Source organism: Malurus melanocephalus, unplaced genomic scaffold (assembly GCF_030028575.1).
Source record: "Malurus melanocephalus ecotype Western Australia unplaced genomic scaffold, MMel_1.1 scaffold_144, whole genome shotgun sequence".
In the NCBI taxonomy this organism is placed as follows: domain Eukaryota; kingdom Metazoa; phylum Chordata; class Aves; order Passeriformes; family Maluridae; genus Malurus; species Malurus melanocephalus.
Window position 1 is genome coordinate 446,489 of NW_026623376.1, and position 21,237 is coordinate 467,725.

A 21,237-nucleotide genomic window follows, 5' to 3' on the forward strand; every position below is an offset into this window, starting at 1 on the left:
TAGAGCAGCTTTCTGCCCTCTGCTCCCTYTCCACACCAGGTAGCCCATGGCTGTCCCTGATAGTTCTTTCTGGCAGGTGTGTGTTACACAAGAGTTTTGTCCAGGCAAATCCTGGGCACCCATCTCAAAACTGGCTTAATTGAATGAATATTTTAATGAAATATCACTGTGCAACTCCAACAAGGGTCTCAGGGCTTTCTATTCAGAGAGCACTGAGTGGATTGAACCTGGGCACCATGAGGGCAGGATCATGMACATATATGGCTTGTTGTGAACTCATCAGTTTAATTAATTCATGGTCCATTTTACATTATTCAGGCAGATAAATGCACCATTTATTTTCATTAAAAAATAGTCTGGCCAAGTATTATCCATGGAGATATGATATCATCCATTTGAAAAACATGTTTGACATGCACGCATTAAAACAGACAACATGGAAAGGATGAATCCTTTAATGCAGCCAGCAACAAATACTTGTGTGAAGGCTCATCAATTTTATCCATATTGTTTATCAAAAACAGTTCTCACGGAGGTCAAAGGCACTGTGAGCCGTCACACAGGCAAGTCCTGAGATGAAGCAACATGAGCTGTTTGTTCCACATTTTAGGGCCAGTTCTGGGAGCACACACATTCTGTTTTTARTCTGAGCCCCAGTGATGAGGAGCCCAAAGTAGGTGACCCCATTTCCAAACACTGCTCCAGACCCAAAGTTTTAGGCACTTCCAGCTGAGATCTTCAAGTGTTGTGACCAATTCCTCCATCCATACAGGGAAGAGGACGTAGGAATTTCCTTCTGCTTCTTTTATGGAGGAGAGCTGAACAACAACTCCACATTGTCTTCAGAAACCATTTTTGAAGGCATCTGCTAAAACTGCAGTCACTGGGCTTTCCCCTCAGAGCTCTTCTCCAGAGGAAAACTGTTCCTCTAGAACATTTCCTGATGACAGTGTTGACCTAGATTGTTCCACCATGCCATGTGAAACCCTTGGCCTCTCCTGCCAGTACCACCAGAGTCCTCTTCTCCCAGCAAAGCTGATTCTTCCTGGACTTTGGCATCAAAAGCTCCATGCTTAGAAAATAAATCATCAGGATATTGAACAGCATAAACAGAAGTAATCATGATRTAAAAGATGTTGGAATAATTGAGAGGCTGAGGTAGACCAAAGAGAGACTGGGCCTGGTCTCAGTGGGCTAGCAGCAAAGAGCTGGAGTCCTGAAATACTCTGTGTCCTAAAGAGACTTCCTTTGGTGATGGTCTGCTCAAGGCTGCAGMGATGTCTGTAGGATTTGGCAGCTGGCAAATCGGGTCAGGGAGCTCAGAAGGTCCAATGAGATGCCTCGAGCAGCTCCCTGGAGGGCTGCACCAGGCGAGCTGTAAATTAATAGGCAGCCTTCTGTATGAAATGCAGACTTGTTTTATTGTTTTCTGTATAAAAAAAAGCAGCTTAGTCTCTGAATTTAACATCCTCCTCCTTCCCGATTTAGTTTATGCATCGGATAACACATTGAAGTTGTTGAAGCCCTCCACATTTTTCATGATAATTTGTTAAATTATGGCAAACTGATGTAGAACATGAGTATTTGTGTGGAAGGAGTCACCCACTTCTTCAAACCTGAAAGCAAGCTAGGATTTGATGGGAATCCAGACCTTCCAGCAGAAGAAGCTCCTGTGTACCCACCACATTTCCTCCTTTCCTTGTTCACAAAAGAGATGAGTGTTACAACGCTGTGTTGTACAAAGGACACTCCCGTGGTGATGTGAAATGGGCTGGGTTTGGGTACAACCCTTAGGAAAGGGAAGAAGCTTTTTCCTGGCTCAGTGAAAAAAAATGTCATTGGTGAAAAAGCCTACCACCACCAYGGGAATTACTAAGGGTTTTCTTAGCCAACAGAGTGGAAGATTTGATGATAAAATAGTCTTTGGATTTGATTGAGATGGTGCCATCCTCAGAGTCCTCCACAGACCAAGTGTCCACAGCAGCTGCTGGAGGTGCAGGGTGGGAATCTTCGGTCAGAGCAGCTGAGCCCTCACCAACACCACACTGCTGAGCTGGCTCAGGGAAGCAGGAGACTTTCTGGTCTTCTTGGCAACGCTTTTGAAATAARAAAGAAGGAGATTTATGAAGTATTGCAGAAAAGAGCAATAAAAAGACTGCCAAGAAAAATCTTGAGTATCTAGCTGCTGAAAAAGTTTCTTTAATCAGGTATTTTTAATTCTGCTCCTTTATGCAACTCTAAGTTAATGAGGGAAAGAGTGAAACATCAAGTTGATAGTCAAAGCACTTTGAAAGATATTAATTTCTTATCTTTGTGGATGGAACAAGGGATGAAAGAATACTGTGCAGGGAATACAGTCAAAATTGTATTTCAAAACTTACAAAATATTAGAATCTCTTTTCAAATTTTCATTTCTGATTGATATTAATTAAAAAAAAATCATGACAATCAGAGTAGATTACAGTGAAGCTCCAGGAGKTGTGGACTGAAACTAAAATCCATTGGCACATTTTCTGTCTGCWCTGAATCCCCCAGACACAAACTGTGTTTGGCTATTCAGGTGTAGTTACTCTTGAAAGTTRTATGACTTTCAGAGGATCTATACAATTGTGATTCTACTTGATTAAAAGATTAATTCTGTCATTTTAATAAAGCTAGAGGGTCTTTATGTGCTGACCTGGAAGTTAAGGATTAGTCTCAGTTTGCCACCTTTTCATTGCTTTGAGGGAACATTCATAGCCAAGAAACATGGCTGCACTCGATGGGAATCCTCGCAGTGTATTGACCATGAGGCCCCTAAAAAAGACCTGTGGGGGATGGAGAAAGGTTAGAGCATAGGAATGCACTGGCTATTTCAAGAAGAGGAAGAAAACATTGAATGAAGTCATGGTGGGATGTTTTCAGTTTGCTCAGAAGATGCACTCCCACGGCTGGTCGTAGCCGAAGTCTGCACTGGAAGACGGGACTGCAGTGGCAGAAGTCACGGGTTTGGTGTCACTGTGCTCCCTGTGRAACCCCCAGCTGTTGATACCAACCAGACCTACAAGAGCTAAAGGGTAAAAACTGCTCTCATGAAAAGCAAAAAATCTAAAATATCTTCAAGTGTTGTCCTACCTAACCACAATCATGGAGTGACAGCCCCACAGAGTGTTGCGGGTTGGAAGGGTCCCTCAAGCTCACCTTGTTCTCAGTCCTTGCCGTGGACAGGGACACCTCCCCTAGACCACACTGCTCCAAGCCCTGTCCCACCTGGCCTTCCTTCCCTCTGCACACATAAACACATAGGGATCAGCAAACCCCAGGGTACAAGAAAGCTCTGCTTTCATGCAGGAAATGCTCTGAGCCCCAGGGCTGGGTCTGAGGGCACAGAAGACATTTGGTAAGCGGAGAGGGAGAGGTGTGGATTCGAGCCAGCCCAGCCGTGCAGGCACTGTGCCACGTGGACTATTTTTCAGGTTTTACATTTGAGCATAGAAGGAATTTTTCAACCAGGTAAAAACCAGGCTTCCTCTGTACCTTGMTGAGAACTCTCTCACTACTGCCTTTGGGAAAAAATATTCAGTAGAAGCTGATATTTTCACATGTGTCTTCCTAAGGTCAAACTTTGGTACCCACACATAACCCAGGACTTTCTTTCAGTAAGATAATAAATATCAGCTTCCAGATTTCCTTATTCAGCTCAATATATTTCTTTTTCAAATATGCTGGTATGTACAAGAGTGAAAGACTATGTGGCTTTTAAGTGCTTGAACAGAAAAGTGCTTTTGGGAAGTGGGGAGGGGTCTTGTCATTCCTGACTCCTGGCCATGGTTGGGGTCCCTTAGAGCCCCCTCTCTACAAACAGCACTCCCTGGTGTGTGCAAGGATGAGCACAAACTGCTCACTCTGGGGTGAGCCTGCTCACAAGGTGATGGCTGCAGGGAGCATCTCTGCTGGCCTGTTTCTCACAAAATCACTCACACAAATTAACCACCAAAGTTCATCACCGCGGTCACTATCTAAACAACACAAGTTCAGAAAAGAAATGAAAAGGAACTTCATCAATCAAGCCCCTTTTTAGGGTTTACAATGGCCAAGTTCCCACAGCTACTGCAAGAAACCTTGGAAAATCTTTGCTCCAAGACCAGAGGCCTATAGATTTAAGTGTCTAACCAGTTTTCCCCCTGAAATTACTGCAGTGTGCTAGACACCGTCATACCTTGTATCCTATCAAATAAATCCAAAGCATAGTGCTGACTTRTATGACACAGAATCAAAATATGTTCACATAGTTTAGACAGAGCTTGCAATGTCAAAATACAGTGTTGGGGCATTTAGGATATTATTTGATTTATTGGGATGTTTTATTTTGTTAAGAAAGAGAGGTTTCTGGGAGGAAATTCAATGTTTTTGCCTTATTCATAAAGTAACACGAGACAGCCAAGTTAAATAATAATGATGATTTAAGATGAAAAGTCCAGAGGCATAAATTTTTCTGACCAGAATGAACACACCTGGCTATGGAGRAAGACAAGGGTTATAGTTACATATCTCTGTGTGCATTAGGCAGTTATTGCAGCACTGAGAGTGCTGTTCCTTTGTCCCAGAATAAAAACATTCAGCCCTGGCTTTGCCATTTGTCAGCTGTGAGTGTCTCAACATTTGAAAAGATTTTCCTTACAAGAGCAGGATCCAGTCTTGCCATCAGCTATTACTCAACCCTCCTGACAGCTTTGGGGCAGGTGCCAGGTGTGGTGGCAGAAAAACTGCAAGAAGTTCAGAACTCCAACACAAAACCCTTTTAGTTGTTAATTCAGGCAGGACAAGGAGGGCAGAGGGTGAGGATGAGGATGAGGATGGGCAAAGAAGGGCAAACACATGGAAATTTCCATTCCAGCCACCCTACTGTGAAAGCACACCAAGTGGAATGCACAAGGCAGGTATTGCAATCTCTCATTTTCAGAATGTGAAAATTAACACTTTGGAGCTAAGAGCTGACATGATGTTCTGATAATAAATACAGTTTATTTCACTATCAGAAGATGTTGCTTCCAGAACCATGCCTTGGCAATGCAACAAAGCTGCAAACTCTTGTTCTCTGCCATTCAAATTTAACTGAGGCAAAGTTTGAAGGTAAAACAAATATCTTTTATTACGCTAACAGACAAAGTCAGAAAATGGAGATAAGATTTTTGGCACACAGCCCTTCTTCATGTTTGAAACGRAAGGAATTCTGATTTCAGAACCCTTACAATCACCTCTATCTTGGTGCAAAATGAGGRTGAGCAGTGCAAAACTCAGCACTGGTTCCACCAAAGCATTGCCCAAGGTGACCAGACACACCCAGGGTGCCAGCCCAGTCCCACTGGAATYGGTTCATTGTCACCAAAATCAATGGGAAACATTCGACCTCTGCATTTCGTAGCAGCAATCATGGAGGTAAGACTTTCTACCTCTGATTTATGGGAAGTCAAATTATATCCATGATTAAGTGCACTAACATGAAGTGTTGTTTGAAGATAATTACATCAGCAGTCTGTGACCCCCAGTCATTCATTTCTTCGTTATGTAACACGCATTATCACTCTCACTATTTTGATTTAGAAGSAATCTACACTGTAATTACCCACTGCCATTATAATAATTTAGCATGAACTGGCTGCAGCTGCCTCTCAACCCTGCAGATAGGTTTTTAATAGCCACTGTATTTCCCAGCTGAAAATTAAATACTGAATAACTACATTTTACTTCAAGTATCACTTACTTTTAAGCCCTCTTTCTGGTAGCTCTGCACCATGCAGTCAAGGGTCCCTTTGTACTGGTTTAAATAAACTCCATCTGCCTGAATTCGACTTTTCACAACATCCATTGGAGTACATACTGCCCAGGAAACAGCTCCTAGAAAAATGCAGAAGTATTTGAATAATTCCTTCTCTATACTTCCTTGGCAGCAGGTCAGTGAACTCAGTAATCCACCTTTCACCTATCACATCATATTCATGTGTGATTTTCATGTCAGAGCATTCACCCTGCTCAGGCACAGAAGCAGCATTTCTGGGAGCAGAGTTCCCTGTTCCTGGAAGAAGCATTCAGATTTTGGAGGTTATGCTGTTGATCAGATGCAGACAAACCAGGATGGGCTTTTCCAGGTGCAGATGCATCTTCCTCTGTGTTCCTGGTGGGACATGGACATGCCTTGGGAAGAGCCTGAGTGGCCACTTGGGCTGATTTCATTAAAAAATGGAGTCTTCTGATAATTCCATTGTAAAGCAAATGTTGAGCTGAGGATACGAATWAGAGGCAGGTGCATCTCAGGCTGCCAGGATCAGGCTCCACACAGTGAGATCCTGTCATTCCTCTGGAGAAAAGCCTTTTGCAGTGAGCAGCCTGCAGCTGAGCAGGATGGTTGGGCTCTGGAAAGATCACACAACTGCAATCCACGGCCTGGATGGACAGACAAGAGTTTGCTGGAGTGTTGGGGCACACTAGAAAATCTGTCCAGGTGCACCAAGAGCCTCTTTATTTGAGGAGAAATGGAGAAGGCATTTTGTTATCAATACAAGGATCGACATGCCTTTATGGATCTGCAGTTTAAAAATGGCCAAGAAGTGGGGATTGGGGATAAGAGCGACATTTCCTGTGGTGGGGACACACATGCCAGTCTTACTGACAGGTGTACATGGAAAAAAGATCAGGAACAGTCAGTCAACTTGGCTTCTGCRAGGTGTGGGTAGGTGCACACCCTCCTGGTGGGCAGCCAACAGGTTGAAGTCCTCCTCTGGAGGCATCTTGGCTGCCGTGTACCCCTGGTGTGTGATTGCCAGGCTGCCCYGGGGCATCCGGGGAGATGAAGCTGCTGGCTCTTCTCCTCCTCGCTGACATTGAGCCCAGGGAAGGTCTGATAACACGACTTCCATAAAGTTTGTCAAGTCATAAAGTGCAGCTGTGGTGCCAGGGAGCCTGGCCCTGGGGGAGGAAGGTCGCTCAGTGCTGTGTCCTCTCTCCTGGCATTCAGGAGGATCTGGTGGCCCTTGAGTCACCCTCGTAATCACCCTGAGAACCTTCCTGTCCTCGTTTTGCAGTGCTGTGAGGAAGTAAGGTGCTTACCTGCTACACCCCCTGCCATCCAGATAGAGAAGGCGTTAGGAGAAACGCTGCCATCAGGAGTTATCCAGTCACAGAACATTGTGTAAGGGATGAAATAGGTGTAGTACCCAGGAACATCCCTCAGGAGCATTGCTACTGTGCCTCGGTACACTCCTGCTATCCCCTCTTTCTGGAGGATKGTCCTAAAGCAGTGAATTGGGCCTCGGTACACAGGAGATCCAGGAGCTGTGGATTTTAGTTTAACGCTTCCTAGAAAAAAACCAAACAAATATACAACTCTTAGAAGAGATATATTACCACAGAACTCCTCTCCAAAGACTGCTGCCATCAATTACGAGTTGCTGCCATCCATTTTCTKCTGCTGAGGTCAACTTATAGCATGGGAAAAAAGTTTTTGGAGAGAGTATTTAGGTCCAATTTCAGGAGACATTTAGATACTTCAAGACAGATTTTCCTTAGATGTGTGGCATACCTCCCAAGACATGTGTGCCCAGTGAAATTTCCAAATAAGTTTAAGGCTATGTGCCAAATTTTCATGAATTTTAACTTCAAGTTATGCCAAGATAACTTTGAAAGCCTTGACATCTTCAGAATCTGGCCCTTCCCAAGTTGTTTGTGTAAAAGGCATTCGGTTGCTAAGCTGTATGGAGGCTTTAAAAACGAAAATAATATTGTTTTATCAAAGCAGCACAAAAATGCCAGCGTTTGACAGTTAAACACCATGACTGTAATTGTGAAAAATTGTGAAATGCTGAAATCCAAGCAATTCAGCTTTTAAGCATCACCATGTCTTCGTTCATCCGTGCATGTGCTCTGGTGGGGTGTGCTCCCTGCTGGCAGCCTGCAGTGGAATTCAGCTGCTGTCCAGAGCCAGGGCAGCTCCTTCTGCCTGYAGTTTGTGGACAGGGAACAGCCACCCACTGCCACCCTGCTGGTGTCCCCTCCTGACCCATCGTGCCCCCACCTACGCCACCTGGCACCCTGCATGGAATTAGTCAGTGGTTTTTAAACATAAATGGGAAACTTTTCTTTTTGAACAGGATAAGCTGGAAAAACAGAGAGAGGTTTATGGGCAAAGATATGTGGGACTGAAAGCATGCAGAGGGAAATGGGGAGCTGTGATGCTGCTGGAATCTGCAGGGGACCCGACAGCCCAGGGACTCACAGTTCCTGCAGCTTCTGATCTTGAGCAGACCTGCCTCATGCTCCTCATAGATCTCAACTGGCTGGAAACATCATTGATAAAAACCCTCCCCTTGAGCTGAGCAGGGTGAGGTCCATCCTCAGGCAGAAGGGGGAATTTTTATCCCAACTGCAGCAGCACAAGGCAGCAGAAAGCCAGGCCTAGAGACGGGCAGAACAAACTCTTGCTCCCTACCTTTGTCGTAGCGCTGTGTTTGCATCTGCAGCCTTATCTTGACCAGTTCCACRGGCGTGCCGATGGCCACGGAGGTGAGCCCTGCCACCACGCTGGCCACGGTCATGTCGGCGTGCGAGGGCGCGGCGCCCGGGTCCCCGAGGCGCAGCTGAGTGACGAGACGCTGCGTTTTGCTGTACACCCCAAACACCACCGAGCTGTAGATGCCCACGCTGGCCAGAGGGAAGGACATGCCCTTGAAGAAGCCGGACACCTAGGCAAGGAGAGGCAGCAGGGCTCAGGAGATCAAACAAGGCTGAGCGGTGTAAAGCCCTGYTTGTCTGTTGGGTTATAAACCCCAGAGTCACAGCATGGTTTGGGTTGGAAAGGGCTYTGAGAGTCATCTCGTTCTGATCCCCTGCCATAGTCAGGGATGAAATGCAAATCCGAGTAGCAGATGTCTCCTGGATCCAACTGTTTGCACATGCTGAGCAAGGAAATTGGTGCATGCTGCTAAAGGGTTATAAAGATTGTGCAGAGTACAGGATATGGTTGAAAACACAGGARCCCACATAGAAGTTCCTCTTACAGACAGCGTCTGTTCTGGCTTCACCGAAGTCAGCAAAATCCCTCTGAGACACCTTTGCCAGCAGGATCAGGCAAAAGAGTCACTGTGGCTGCAACACCCAACCGTGTGCAGACACTCATCATCCCATGAAGGGACCTGTCTGCTCCCTACAGGAGTCACCAAGAGGGTTACCTTAGGGTTAAGCAAGAGAGGGCTGTACGGATTTGCAGGTTCAATTGCATCAACTTTATTGATGTTTATATAACTGTTGGTGTCAACAGCATTTTGTACAATTGCTTTATATATTTATCTATTTATTGACTTTCAGTTTCTACCAGCCCATTTAAAGTGAGATGAARTACTTACAGACTCATTTCTGTACACAGTGAGAACACACTTGAGTGTATTTCCRTATCCTTGTCCAGCTTGCAACCGAGTCTGCAAAAGACATTTGTAAAACACGATTAAAATCCCATTCTTCCAGCCCAGTGAAGGCTCAGGCTACATAAACAACGTGTACTTTGCTTTGAGAGCAAGTCCTTCCTCAGTCGTAAAGAGACCTGAGCAATAAAATAAGATATATGTGCATCCACCCYGTTGAACTTTGCCAGAAGCAAGGCTAAGTGGGATCTCACAGCCTGAAGCTCTCTGCAACATCTGGAATAGATGACTGTCAAATTGCTCTCCAGTCTGAACCAGCCACAGACCCAGCACAGCAGGCTCTGCTCTGCAGGGCTGTCACTGGCAAGGGCCTGATTTATGGTGGAAATTGGAGAGTGATGTTGTCTTCTGCATTTGGAGACTCTCAGGGAAGGCTGGGATGTGTTGCTGAGGAGAGGAGAGTTGAGCTCGCCTGGGAGACTTCTGGGGCCCTTCTGCTCCAAGGTGGATTTTGRGACACAGAGATACTAAATGGAGCCAAAATAATTCAGCACCATCTCAGAAATTCTCCACGCTTCACTCAAAAACACATCCTCACRTAATTTCCAAAAAAAGACATTTTATTTCTGGGAGGCAATTTGTTGATACACCTYCCAACAGATGTATGAAATGACATGTAAGTCACGCCAAAGCCTGTAAGATTCAGCATCTCTTCCTTTTCTCATATGTTTATATTTAGACCATCTTTCATTCAAGCTGTTCACAAGGTTGCATTAGAAACATCTCAACAAGGAATGGATGTTTTGGGCTTAGAGGTGTGCAGGGAAATGGAAACACTGTTCACTGCACAGCACTTGGGGCTTCATCTGTGCCTGAGGCCAGAGCTCATTTGTTATAGTAAGACACTCACTCGTGCTCCATCAGGAATGTTTATAGGGAATGGGGACAGCATTTCTGACCATATCCATCAGCATTGCTGCTAGCAATGGGGTCTGCAGGGACACTGTCCAATCTTCTCTGCTGCCTCAGCCCTGAGTTACACCACGGTGAAGCAGGAAATTATTTGTGAATTTGAAGCCCAAAGAATGYGTGTCCTCCAGAGTTCATGACTGGTGGGAGCTTTGGGATGGCAAGCAGCAGGTTGGATGGCACAATCATTTGGCCCTGTGAGAGGTTGCCAGTGSTGTGGTGGGACCTTGGCAGGAGCAGGAGGGACTGAAGTCTGGGTTCACCCCCCACCCCAAGCTCCCCCCTCACCCTAGGGTTTCTCTGTGCAGTTGTTTGCACACATGGAGCATCCGCACTCCGCTCCAGGCCTGGCAAGAGGACACGGCAGCAGCAAAAGCAGAATATTTACTGAGCCCTCAGAACAAGCTGGCACAGGAAGATGCTGCCATGGGCACACTCAGGCCATGGGTGCTCACCCTGGGGATAACAGGGCTGGGGGGACCAGGGGGAGCTGCACCACGAGTGACCCAGGTCAAGGTGACCCCAGTGCCCAGCCTGAGTTCCTTCCTGGCTTCATCTGAGCCCAGACATTTCCAGTTTGTCTCCATGGGCTTGGACCTTTTCTTTTACACAGTAACCAGGTATTTMGAGGTTCAAGTTAATATATTTTTTGTGTAACTGAGGGCAATGGAGTGTTCTCACAATCCGGTACTCGTACACTTGTCCCTTAGCTAATCTGTTAACACCCAGCACTGRAATCCCCCCTGGCATCTGTAACAAAGTCAACTGCTACCAGTAYGGATATTCCTCTGGAAAATTCTCTTTTTTTGTTATGTTTTGATTACATAGGGCTCTTGGGTGACACCCAGAAGCTGGAGAAAGTTCTGGGGAAATGAATGCACAGGGAAGGATGAAAAGTGAACAAAAGCACAACTTTCAGAGTTTTGCAAGGACGTAGGGAAAAGCAGCTGGGGTTTGATGGAAGCTGCAGTGATAGGAGGAGGTGGATGAAGGAGGATGCCTGCTTGATGGGAACTGTGRTACAGATACCATTTACCCCATGGAGCCTCACATTCAGTCCTGCCTCCTACCCAGATGGGGAAGGGCCCCCAAACCCCTGGAGGCTGCAGATGCTGCTGAGCAGCCCCTTTGCTGGCCTAGTGCTGTGTAAAAACCCTTTTCCWCTTCCCTGCTCCTAAATTTGGAAAGATAACAAGTCTGCCTACTTGGTATTCTCAAGCCTTGCCCAAAGCTGAGAGCAATCGAGGGGCTGCCTGACAGTTGCTTTTAAAAGCACTGAAGGATGGGCTTGATCTCTCTTGGCATCCAGAAACTCGAAGTTTCCCAGCAGGATTCTCATTGCCAAACTCCCCCAAAGCTGGCAGTGATGCCATGACCACCAGCCTGAGATGGGAATTGCCTTGGCARTGCTGGGCAGAGCCTTGCCCGTGCCCTGCCCGTGGCTGGGGGTGTGGGCAGCCTTGTGGCACCTCCTGCATGGGGTCAGCACCCACCTTTGCACAGGGTTCCCTTGGGGCTGGTGTTGCTTTAGCAGCTCAGAAAGGATRGGGCTGGGCAGGCATTTCCTGGTGCCAGGAGAGGCTGCTGTGTGCGAGGGGATGGTTGGGCTGGGATGGCTGGAGAGGGATGTGCTGTGAGCCCTGCCTTCTCGTCATCACCCCAAAGATCTTTAAGGTGCAAACAGGACCAGTGGCTTTTGGGCAGAACTGGGCTTGAACCAGAGCAGGGAACACAGAGTCACAGAATCATAGAATAGCTCGAGTTGATGAAGGTATTTAAGTTGTCTAGGTCAACTAGAGCAGATTGCTCAGAGCCCCATCCATCCTGCTTTTGAATGTTTCGAGGGATGGGGCATCCCCTCCCACCTCTCTGGCCAGCCTGTGCCAGTGTTTTACCACCTTTTTTGTGTAAGACTKCCTTATATCTAATCTAAACTTATTCTTTTTCCATTTAAAAGCACTACCCCTTGTCCTATCACAATGGGCTCTGCTAAAAACTCTCTTTATTTTAGGCCCCCTTCAAGCACAGGAAGGCTAAATATAATTTGTTTGTAGCCTTCTATTCTTCAGGCTAAATAACCCCAGCAAGGGCAGAGAAGCTGCAGTGGGGAAAGCTGCACAGAAATGTCTGTACAAAAAAAAAAAAAAAATAATAGGATCCTCCTCTCTATCTCTGCATCAGTAGGGATGGTCAGCTTGGTTGAGTCAGGATGTATTGGTGTGTGCATGGGCTTGTCGGCATCATGCTGACAAATACCTTCTTACTTTTCTAAATCCTTCAGTTGGAGGAATAATTATCTTGCAGGAATCATAAATACTGTGTGTCACAGCCCTGGGATAGCAATTTCAGCACTCTGCCCTCCCAACGTTGCCAGCACTAGGGAAACACATAAAAATGTGCCTGCAGCAAAACAAATAGAGTTCCCTCATTGCCCTTTGAATACTAGTCTGTGGCAAAGTTCAATAAAACATTGGCAGAACTGTTCAGTGAACCACACATCAAGTAAAGCCAGGTTAATTTTCAGCATTAATTCTCCACAGAGGAACTCGCACATATCAATCACTTCTTTTAGTTTCTCATTCCAAATGAGCATTGGAGAGGAAGAAAGTCTGTGAAAACATTCCAAATYCCCTTTTGGGATAAGTGAAAGTCCTTTAAGCATCACGTAGAGAGAAGGTCTGAATGGTGGGAGTTGGGTGGGGACATGTGAACACAGCTCACAGTGTTTTACCTTGACCGTGTCCAGGGGATGGCCCACAACCACGCTGGCAACTCCTGGGGATGAAAGCAGAGCATTATGCAAAACATTGAAGAAGCTTTTGTGGCAGGACAGGATGCAATGGGTTTAGAGGAGAGAAGAGATTTCCATAGGAACAGTTCTGGCCAGAGCAATGAGCAGCGTAGTGCCCTGTCCCTGACAACAAATAAAAGCTGAGCTTGAACACTTTTCTGTGCACGCCCTCCTGGTTCCTTCAGCTTTACATCTCAAGGGCACCAGARAAGGAGAATCATGCTTRTAYGTCCTGTCCTTGACCACTCCCCTGWTAGYTCACACAAATWTTTAGCYTCAGACTGGTGAGATTCCTGTTACAAACAAGGAAATTTTTCCTCCTGGCTCAGAAAGAGATGTCCTAGAGCTGACTGCTAATGGGACCTCCTCATCCTTTTCTCTTTTTAGAGCAGTTTATAGAGATACCTGTCAGASAGGATTCACATACAGAGGATCCTGCTCTGTATGGATTTTTACAGTGCCATCCCACGTTATTCCCCATGGTTCTCCCCATGGGAAGAAGCTGGTCCATTCTCTCTCACCATCCACCCACCTTCTCCCAACACTCACTGCCAGCAGCTCTTGTGGCAGGACAGAGCACAGTTTGGTTTCCCTYTTCTCCAGGTGAATGGAACAATCTGTGTGCCATAGCCAAGATATGGGTTTGTGTGTTTGTTGCAAACACCGGCAGTTTTTGGGGTTTGTGGAGATGGTGGGTAATTTGTGATGCTTCCTCACCAGCAAGTCTCCGTGCAAACCAGTGCCCGCAGGTTTGGAATACATGTTATTTCTCCCTCATAGTGGGTTAGTACTGACAAGGGCATAATGTCCTTCGTTGACTCATTGTGACTCTACTGAAAATGTGCTAAAAAATGTCCCCTCTCCTCCTGGACTTGAGAYCACCCATGATCTAATGCTATACATGAAAACTCTCAGCTGCCACTGCTGCTGAGCGCTGGTGGCTGTTCACCTCCTGGGACGTCCTGTCCTATTGCTGGGGATGTGCTACAACAGGGCAGTTGGGCACAGAGAGCAACCACACGCTACAGAGATCAGAAAATCAGTGCTCGTGCAAACTTTTGACAGAAGTTTTGGGTTTTTAGCCAGCTGACTTAATAACCTCTCCTTGCAGGACACCCGTGAACCCCCTCACACCCCTCTCCTGTGTCAGGTCTGAAGGGTCACCTGGGCAGAGGTTTGCTCTGTGGTGTCTGGTGCTGCAGTGAACCTTCTGTCCGGCTGCAGCCCCTGGGGCAGTGGATCTGGTCACCCTGTCAGCTGGCAAAGCCAGTGGGCATTTCTCAGTTCCGTAAACCTTGTCCCATCACTGCTGCCTCTATGGATCGTTTGGTTTCCTTTTTTTTCTGTTTCCCGGTGTTTGCCATCAGAATTCCCGACAGGATCAATCCCTGCCCTGCCCATTAGCCCGGTGGCCGTGATGGGACAGCGGGGTCAGAGCCTCCCCCGGGGATGGGGACACGGAGGGCGAGCCCTCCGAGCCGGGCAGCGCTTCCAGCCCGGGGACAAGGACAGGAGAGCCGCGGGGGCTGGGGGCGTGCGGGCACCTTTGCAAGTCCGCCCCGCACATCAGCATCACACTTTCTGAGACTGAAATGTAAGTATCCCCCCCGTGCAAGTGGGATTAGACCGCACTTGTGAGCCAAAGCAAAGCAAACCGTGGGAGCCGCCGGGCGGAGGCACGGACCGTGGGTGACACGGAGGATTTTACCCGCAGACACTCCGCCGTGCCCCGGCACGGACCGTGGGTGACACGGAGGGATTTTACCCGCAGACACTCCGCCGTGCCCCGGCACGGACCGTGGGTGACACGGAGGGATTTTACCCTCCGCCGTGCCCCCTCCGCCGCTCCCACCCGCCCCACGGCATCACTCACCGCCCACCAAGCCCGCCACGAACTCCTGCATGCTGCGCCTCGGAGCCCGGCCCGGGGCTGCGGGTCCCGCCGGCAGCGCTGCGGGTCCCTGCGCTGCTCCGCGGCTTCCAAGCGCTGTGACATCACGAACCGCGGCTTAAAGGAGGGCCGGGAGCCGAGACACCGCCCGGCGGGGCGGGGAGGGTGCGGCGGGACAGCGCCGGGGCTCGTCCGGCACGGGATGGGGCACACGGGCATGGGACACACGGCATGGGGACACACGGGATGGGGCACACGGGCTGAGCATCGCCCCGGGCTGGCCACAGGAGCGGGACGGGCAGCACTGGGGAGAGGGGAAAAACGGGGATTGGGGAGGATCGTGTGCACTCGCAAAGTGAAGATGTAAGTACAGGGATAAAGAGTGTTACACCCTTAATCAATTGAAACACATCTCTGTTCCCCATAATGAAGTCACACTGCCTCATCGTTACCCCCAATTTCTGTATTATCTTCCCAGGACATAACTCCAAATTCTGTATTTAGGCAAGCGATGAACAATTGCCCCTTACACCGTTCCTTCTGCTTAGTATTCACAATTTTCTTATACATCTCTTACATTCTTTTCCCTCTGTCCTGTCTTTTCCAGAGTCAGGATTCCAGATCTGGTTTATTCCTCTTTCATGCAAGGCACTGCTTTTCACCATCCTCAATCATTTTTGTTTAAACTCTTTGAACTGTKTGGCCAGAACACAAGTGATAGGAAAGAACCACTCAGCAGAATAAAGATATTTTCTGTTTTGATCTCAAAGCCATTTCTGGGAATTCCTAACGTGCCTTTCTGATTGGCACTGAAGGCTGGGCTCTCTTTCTTGTATCATGACTCCCTGATCCTGAGCCCAACCTGCCTGTTGTGCCTCCTCTGTGGCACTTTCAAATTGTACATCTAATGTTTTACACCTGAACAGCACCTGACCACTCAATGCAGGACATTCTCTCATTCCTCAGCCAGCTCTCCTTGTGCTCACCAATTCCATCAGAAAAGCCCTCTTGGACTTCAGCAGCATGACTGCTCTGAAAAAGATGTCTTGACCCTTGGCCACCGTACATATCCGTCTGGCTGAGGTTTATACTACAGCCCAAAGCAAATTTTATTCTGTCTAGGCCAGATTTCTGCACATGGCAGTTCCATGGGTCAGTTTTGGAGGCTTTCTAACAAGACTGGCATCAGGTTTGCTGTATTGCCTTCCTGAAATGCAAGGTCGGATTTTCTTGAAATGTATTTTGTCTACATGTTCTGGTAACTGCAGAAAATGTTGGTAGTTCATGAGCAAGAAATCCCAAATACCAAAATACTGGCTGAAAATATAATTTTTTTTTTCCTTCAAAAAGTGGTATTTTCACTTCCATTGATTAATATATTCCACAAAAAAAAAAAAGTCCTTAAAACAATGTTCTCTTATGTGCATGCACATATACACAGGAAACCTTATCACCGAGTTGGCTGAAGGGGGCTTTTGTCTAGAAACTGCTTATAGAAATTTAATATTGTGTGCCTGGTTATCAGCTCAGATAATCTACACCTGAAACTTTAGATTTTTCAATGCATATAACAATGCTCATTCTCCAAGAGGAAGAGTTTCCTTAAGCAGCAGGTCTCTAATGGATTTGGGGAGGGACTCTGGTCCTGSATAAATGTTGCAGAGAACATGTGTGCACAAGCACTGTGAAAACTTGACAGTTATTTGTTTTCTCAAACTTGCTTTCTTCTTTTTAGAATAAATATTTTTCCACTTATATACTAACACAGAAAAAGGGTATTGTCCCCATTTTTCATGCACATTTTCTTGCAAAACCAGAAGAAAAGCTGGCTGAATGAGGTAATTATTCAGATAGCAGCATTAATCATTAATCATATGAATTCTCTTTAGCTGTGAGTAACACATTTCCGTGCCAAATTCAGAACATCTGCTAACTCAGGGAGAATACTGGACATGGTCTTTGTGCAGAGCTGAACGTGGAGCTGAAACCAAACATTATGGAGAGTTTACTTCAAATAACTCGTGGCCTAGAGGAGGGAGGCAGGGAGGCTGGGATGGACTGAGCTGAGCAGAGGTGACCTTGCAGCTGTACCTGGGGACACCCCTGGGGTGTAGGGCACTGGTGGCTCTGATGGCAGTGCCCACAGAGCTGTGGATGATCCTGGTCAGGGATKTGTGTGCCAGTGTGGACAGTGAATRTCTGCTCAGCCCCTCAGTGYCCTGCTCCTCTGTGCTTTGTGAGGGTGTTTGCCCCTAAAGGACAGTGGCTGCCACTCAAAAAGAGATTATCCTTAGTGCCAGCTGTGGWTTGGGAGCAGCTCAGTCAGTCCCAGCCAGGCTGGGGGACTGGTCATGAACATGCCAGCCTGTGCTGCTGCTGCTGCTGCTGCTTTGAGCAGCCTGGCCAGTGGAAGGTGTCCCTGGAACAGGATCAGTTTGAAGGTTRCCTCCAACCCAAACCATTCTAGGAATCTGTGATTCCATTATTTTGCCAAACTGGACTGTGCTGGGACCACTAAAGCAAAGCTGGTTTTGGCAGTGGCACTGGCAGGAGCATCTTTTCCCTCAGAAGTTCTTTCCAGAATGCTGCCATGTCCTGCCCATGAGAGGCTCAGGCTCTTTATCTCCACCCAGCACTGTCAAATACAGCGCTGTTTATGGAGACCTGTGCTTGTTTCTCTATCTCCCAGCTGGCAGGAGAGCTCCTTTTACAGTAACAGGCAGCAYTGAACTATGGAAAACTGGGAAGGGATCCACCCTTTCTGCTGCTCTGAGTCCCAGCCTGGGCTTGTAGYCACTCACAAGTGCTGGTCAGAGGGACAGAAGTGTGGTTTTGGTTACAGATGAGGAGTTCTCTTCCTCCTGCCAAGAGGCAGAGAAGGGAGATTGTGTCATCCTGATCTCTCTGGATTCTGCCTCCTCCTCAACCACAAACCCTTTTTTTTCTACAGTACCACACTCTTTTTGCCAGTTTACATCCTTGCCAGAGCAAGTTTGTAATGTTACTGATAAAGGGGAAGAAATTTCTCCCTGTCTTACCTGGAGCTGTGTATTTTCTCTGGGAGAGCATTGCAATGAAGGAACTGGGACAGACTGAGGAACTTGTGATGGATTCCCACTTAACTGCTCTGGGAATTAAASAATCAACTCAGCACAGAGAGTATGTTAGAGATAGAAAGGAGTTATTAATTTCTCATCCATCTGTAAACAATTTCTGGGCTAAGATACATTTCACTTTAAATTTATTTTTAAATTCTCTTTAAATTGTCCCTTTAAATTCCTTTAAAATATTAACCTGTTAGTAACAGATAGTGGCTTAAGCTGCTGGACAAGACACAAGTAAAATSGCATCAAACCTCACTGCTGCAGCCAGAGTCACTGATACCGTGTTCTAATGCTTTTGTCTGTTTGAGGGGCTGAGTTGCATGARCAGAGCCCAGTAAATTAAAAAGCAATGTGCAAACAGCCTGAAGCAATGTGTAAATGGTGATAGGAGGACAACTTCATGGCTACAGCAACCAGACAGATCCAGGCTGTGGGAAGACATGTCAGGGAGCACATAGCAGAAATAGTTTTCCCCTCCAGGAGCTACCAAACAAGCCTGTTTGTGTAGGCAGCAGAACATGAGTGCTCACTCTGCAAGAATGTGCATGGAAGATGAATTAGGGGCTACAACACACCAGRAACAGGCATGGAGGGCCCCACTGTGAACACTGCAAAGCTCTTCTCTGCCCTTCCTTGCCCAGGACCTGGAAYGAGCAGGAAGCTTCCCTGGCAGAGGCATCTGGGCAGGCAACATGTGGTTGTAGTGCTAATGAGCTTGAGTGGAGCATTTTGCCCAAAGCCATGGAGAAGTTTCTGAGCTCTGAGTGTTCCATCATCTGCTCATGGTGCACAGCTCAGCCTTCATGGTCGTGTCATAGAGCCACAGAATGGTTTGGGTTGGAAGGGACATCAAAGATCCTCTGATCTCATCCTCTGCTGTGGGAGGGACACCTCCCACTAGACCAGACTGTTCAGAGCTCTATCCAGGCTGAACACTCCCAGGGATGGGGCAGCCACAGCTTCTCTGGACAACCTGCTGTAACCTCATGATAAAGAATGAGAAGGTCCTGGGAAAAGGGCTGGTGGCCAGGAAGAATCTACTCAGCTCTTGGCACAGGGTTTGTCCCTTTGAATTTTACATTTCTCTTCTCAGCTCTCTGCCTGAGCTGGTCATGGCAGCCCCCTTGGGCATCTAAGATGAGCTGTGGCTCCTGATCCAGTGGGAACCCAGGGTCAGGTGTGCACATTCCCACTGCAGACACCCACATTTAGGTAAAATAATCCCCACTCTTGTTTCTCAGCTCTTGTGCYAAGTCAGACACCAGGCATAGACTCCGCAGTGACATAAATTCAGTTTTAGCTCCAGCTTCATGTTGATCAAACCTCTTCTGCCTACATACATTTGCTAAATTCCACATCTGGAATACCAGAAGGTAAGTGCACAGTACCTCACACAAACCCCACTGTAATAAAAACTTCTTTTCAGATTGTGGAGGCTGGATGTCTAACTCTCTAGAAACATAAATGGTGATTTGGACCTTGGCTTTTGTAAATTGCCTTGGAAATCTCAGTARTTGCAAGTAATTGAAGTCCTAAAATTTGATTTAAATGTTGTGGGTTGTGTGYGTGTGTCAATGATTGTCTTCAGTTAAAAAGTTTCCTCTGTGTTTACCSCTCCAAACACATTTCCACCCTTTTTACCATTGCAGGAAAGCGATTTTGTGTGGGTGACCAGGCCCAGCTGGGTTGGGGTAGAAACTCATCTACCCCATGGAGGAAAGAGGGGCAGGCTGATTTTACAGGGTGAGCACCCTAATTGCATGGAAACACCTCTTCAGTCAATAACACCAGGAAGAGGAATGGCAAACAACACAGTTAAACAGAGATTTCAAAGTTGCAATCATGGTGCTTGAAAGCTGCAGCAAAATTTACATGAGAGAAGCAAACACCACTGCTTTGTGGGCAATGCTTTGATTGAACGGGCACAGTGAGACAGTTTCTCATTTGTGTTAATGGAGAAGCATCTTGTGTTTGTGTTCTCTCACTGATTCCCTGCTCACAATGTCCTGTTTAAGCTCCATTAATTCACCGTGGAGTCTGTAGGAAGGATTTGTGTTCCTCCTTCCTGCAAGGTCTTGCAGCATCACTGTGGTGAAAGGGAAAATCAAGATAACATCAAGCTGGGAAAGGCTTGGGTAGGAAAAATCAGCAAAGTGAAGTCAAGAAAAATCTTGGGGAGGAAAAATCAATCAGAATGAAGACTGGACAATGGGGAGCAGAGCCTTGGGTCTGCTGGAGGAATCCTGTGTCTGAGGCAGGATCTCACCCTTTGCAAATCTCTTCATGGCAGTTATCTGGAGTTATTAACAGGACTGCAGGAAGGTCTCACTGGAGGCTCCTTGATGTCCAGTGAGGCAGGGAAGAATCTGYCCCTTCAGCTGGGGCTGGACGTGGCTCCAGGAGCTGCTGAGGATGAGGAATGCCTCAAGAACCAACCCCTGCTCTTGGCTCCTTCCCCTCGTACACAAATGTGACCTGCCCTGGAGCTCACCAGGGCTGTGCACCCTCTCAGTGCACATCAAGGATTGCCCATCTCCTGGATAAACAGGGAAAGCAAACACTCTGSAGCAAAGAGCCAGGCCTTCTCTTCTGCTGGGCTTCAGCAGAGCGAGGCTGTGACAAGTATTGCAAAGGAAAAGATGGAGTGAGTGAAATCTGGCCAAAGCAGTGGCCACATTCGGTCTGGGTGCTGTGAAGGGTCACCTCCTGCATGGAAACGTCTCCCACTGTTTTTGGGGTGGCCATGGGACACGGGGATGTCTCAGCAGCCACATCCCTATCCTGGGCTCCAACAGCTGAGGCTGCTGGGTTTMCAGCTGGAGCTGGCTCCTTGTGTGCATGTTCTAGAGCTGCAAGTCTGTGGATCAGAGCCCACATCTGGTCTGAGTGGTGCTCTCATGGTGTCTGTGCAAAGCTCCAGMAAATGTTTATACTCCAAATTCTATTATTTTTGCCAGTGGCTCATTCCTGTGCATGCTTGCTGTCATTTCAGAGACAGCATCAGTCTGACCACCACCAAAAGGATCTTATGCACAAAAATTTCAGGTCCAGCTTGGGCTCTTGGCACAGATGTAATGCTGAGTAATTACC

At 47.2% G+C, this 21,237-nt stretch overlaps 1 protein-coding gene across 2 annotated transcripts; it reads right to left on the bottom strand.

Moving 5' to 3' along the window:
- Positions 1-289: 289 nt before the first annotated feature.
- On the bottom strand, positions 290-15,138 carry SLC25A48 (solute carrier family 25 member 48). 2 transcript variants are annotated; one of them, XM_057371303.1, is made up of 8 exons: positions 15,026-15,138; positions 13,093-13,136; positions 9,378-9,449; positions 8,465-8,717; positions 7,087-7,335; positions 5,744-5,877; positions 2,678-2,807; positions 290-2,096 (listed from the first exon to the last, which is right to left on the bottom strand). In XM_057371303.1, exons 1-7 carry the CDS (start codon positions 15,054-15,056, stop codon positions 2,685-2,687), a joined length of 906 nt encoding a protein of 301 aa, XP_057227286.1. In that variant the 5' UTR covers positions 15,057-15,138; the 3' UTR covers positions 290-2,096; positions 2,678-2,684. The 2 variants fall into 2 exon arrangements, with proteins under 2 accessions (XP_057227286.1, XP_057227287.1); XM_057371304.1 differs by lacking the exon at positions 2,678-2,807.
- Positions 15,139-21,237: the final 6,099 nt, after the last annotated feature.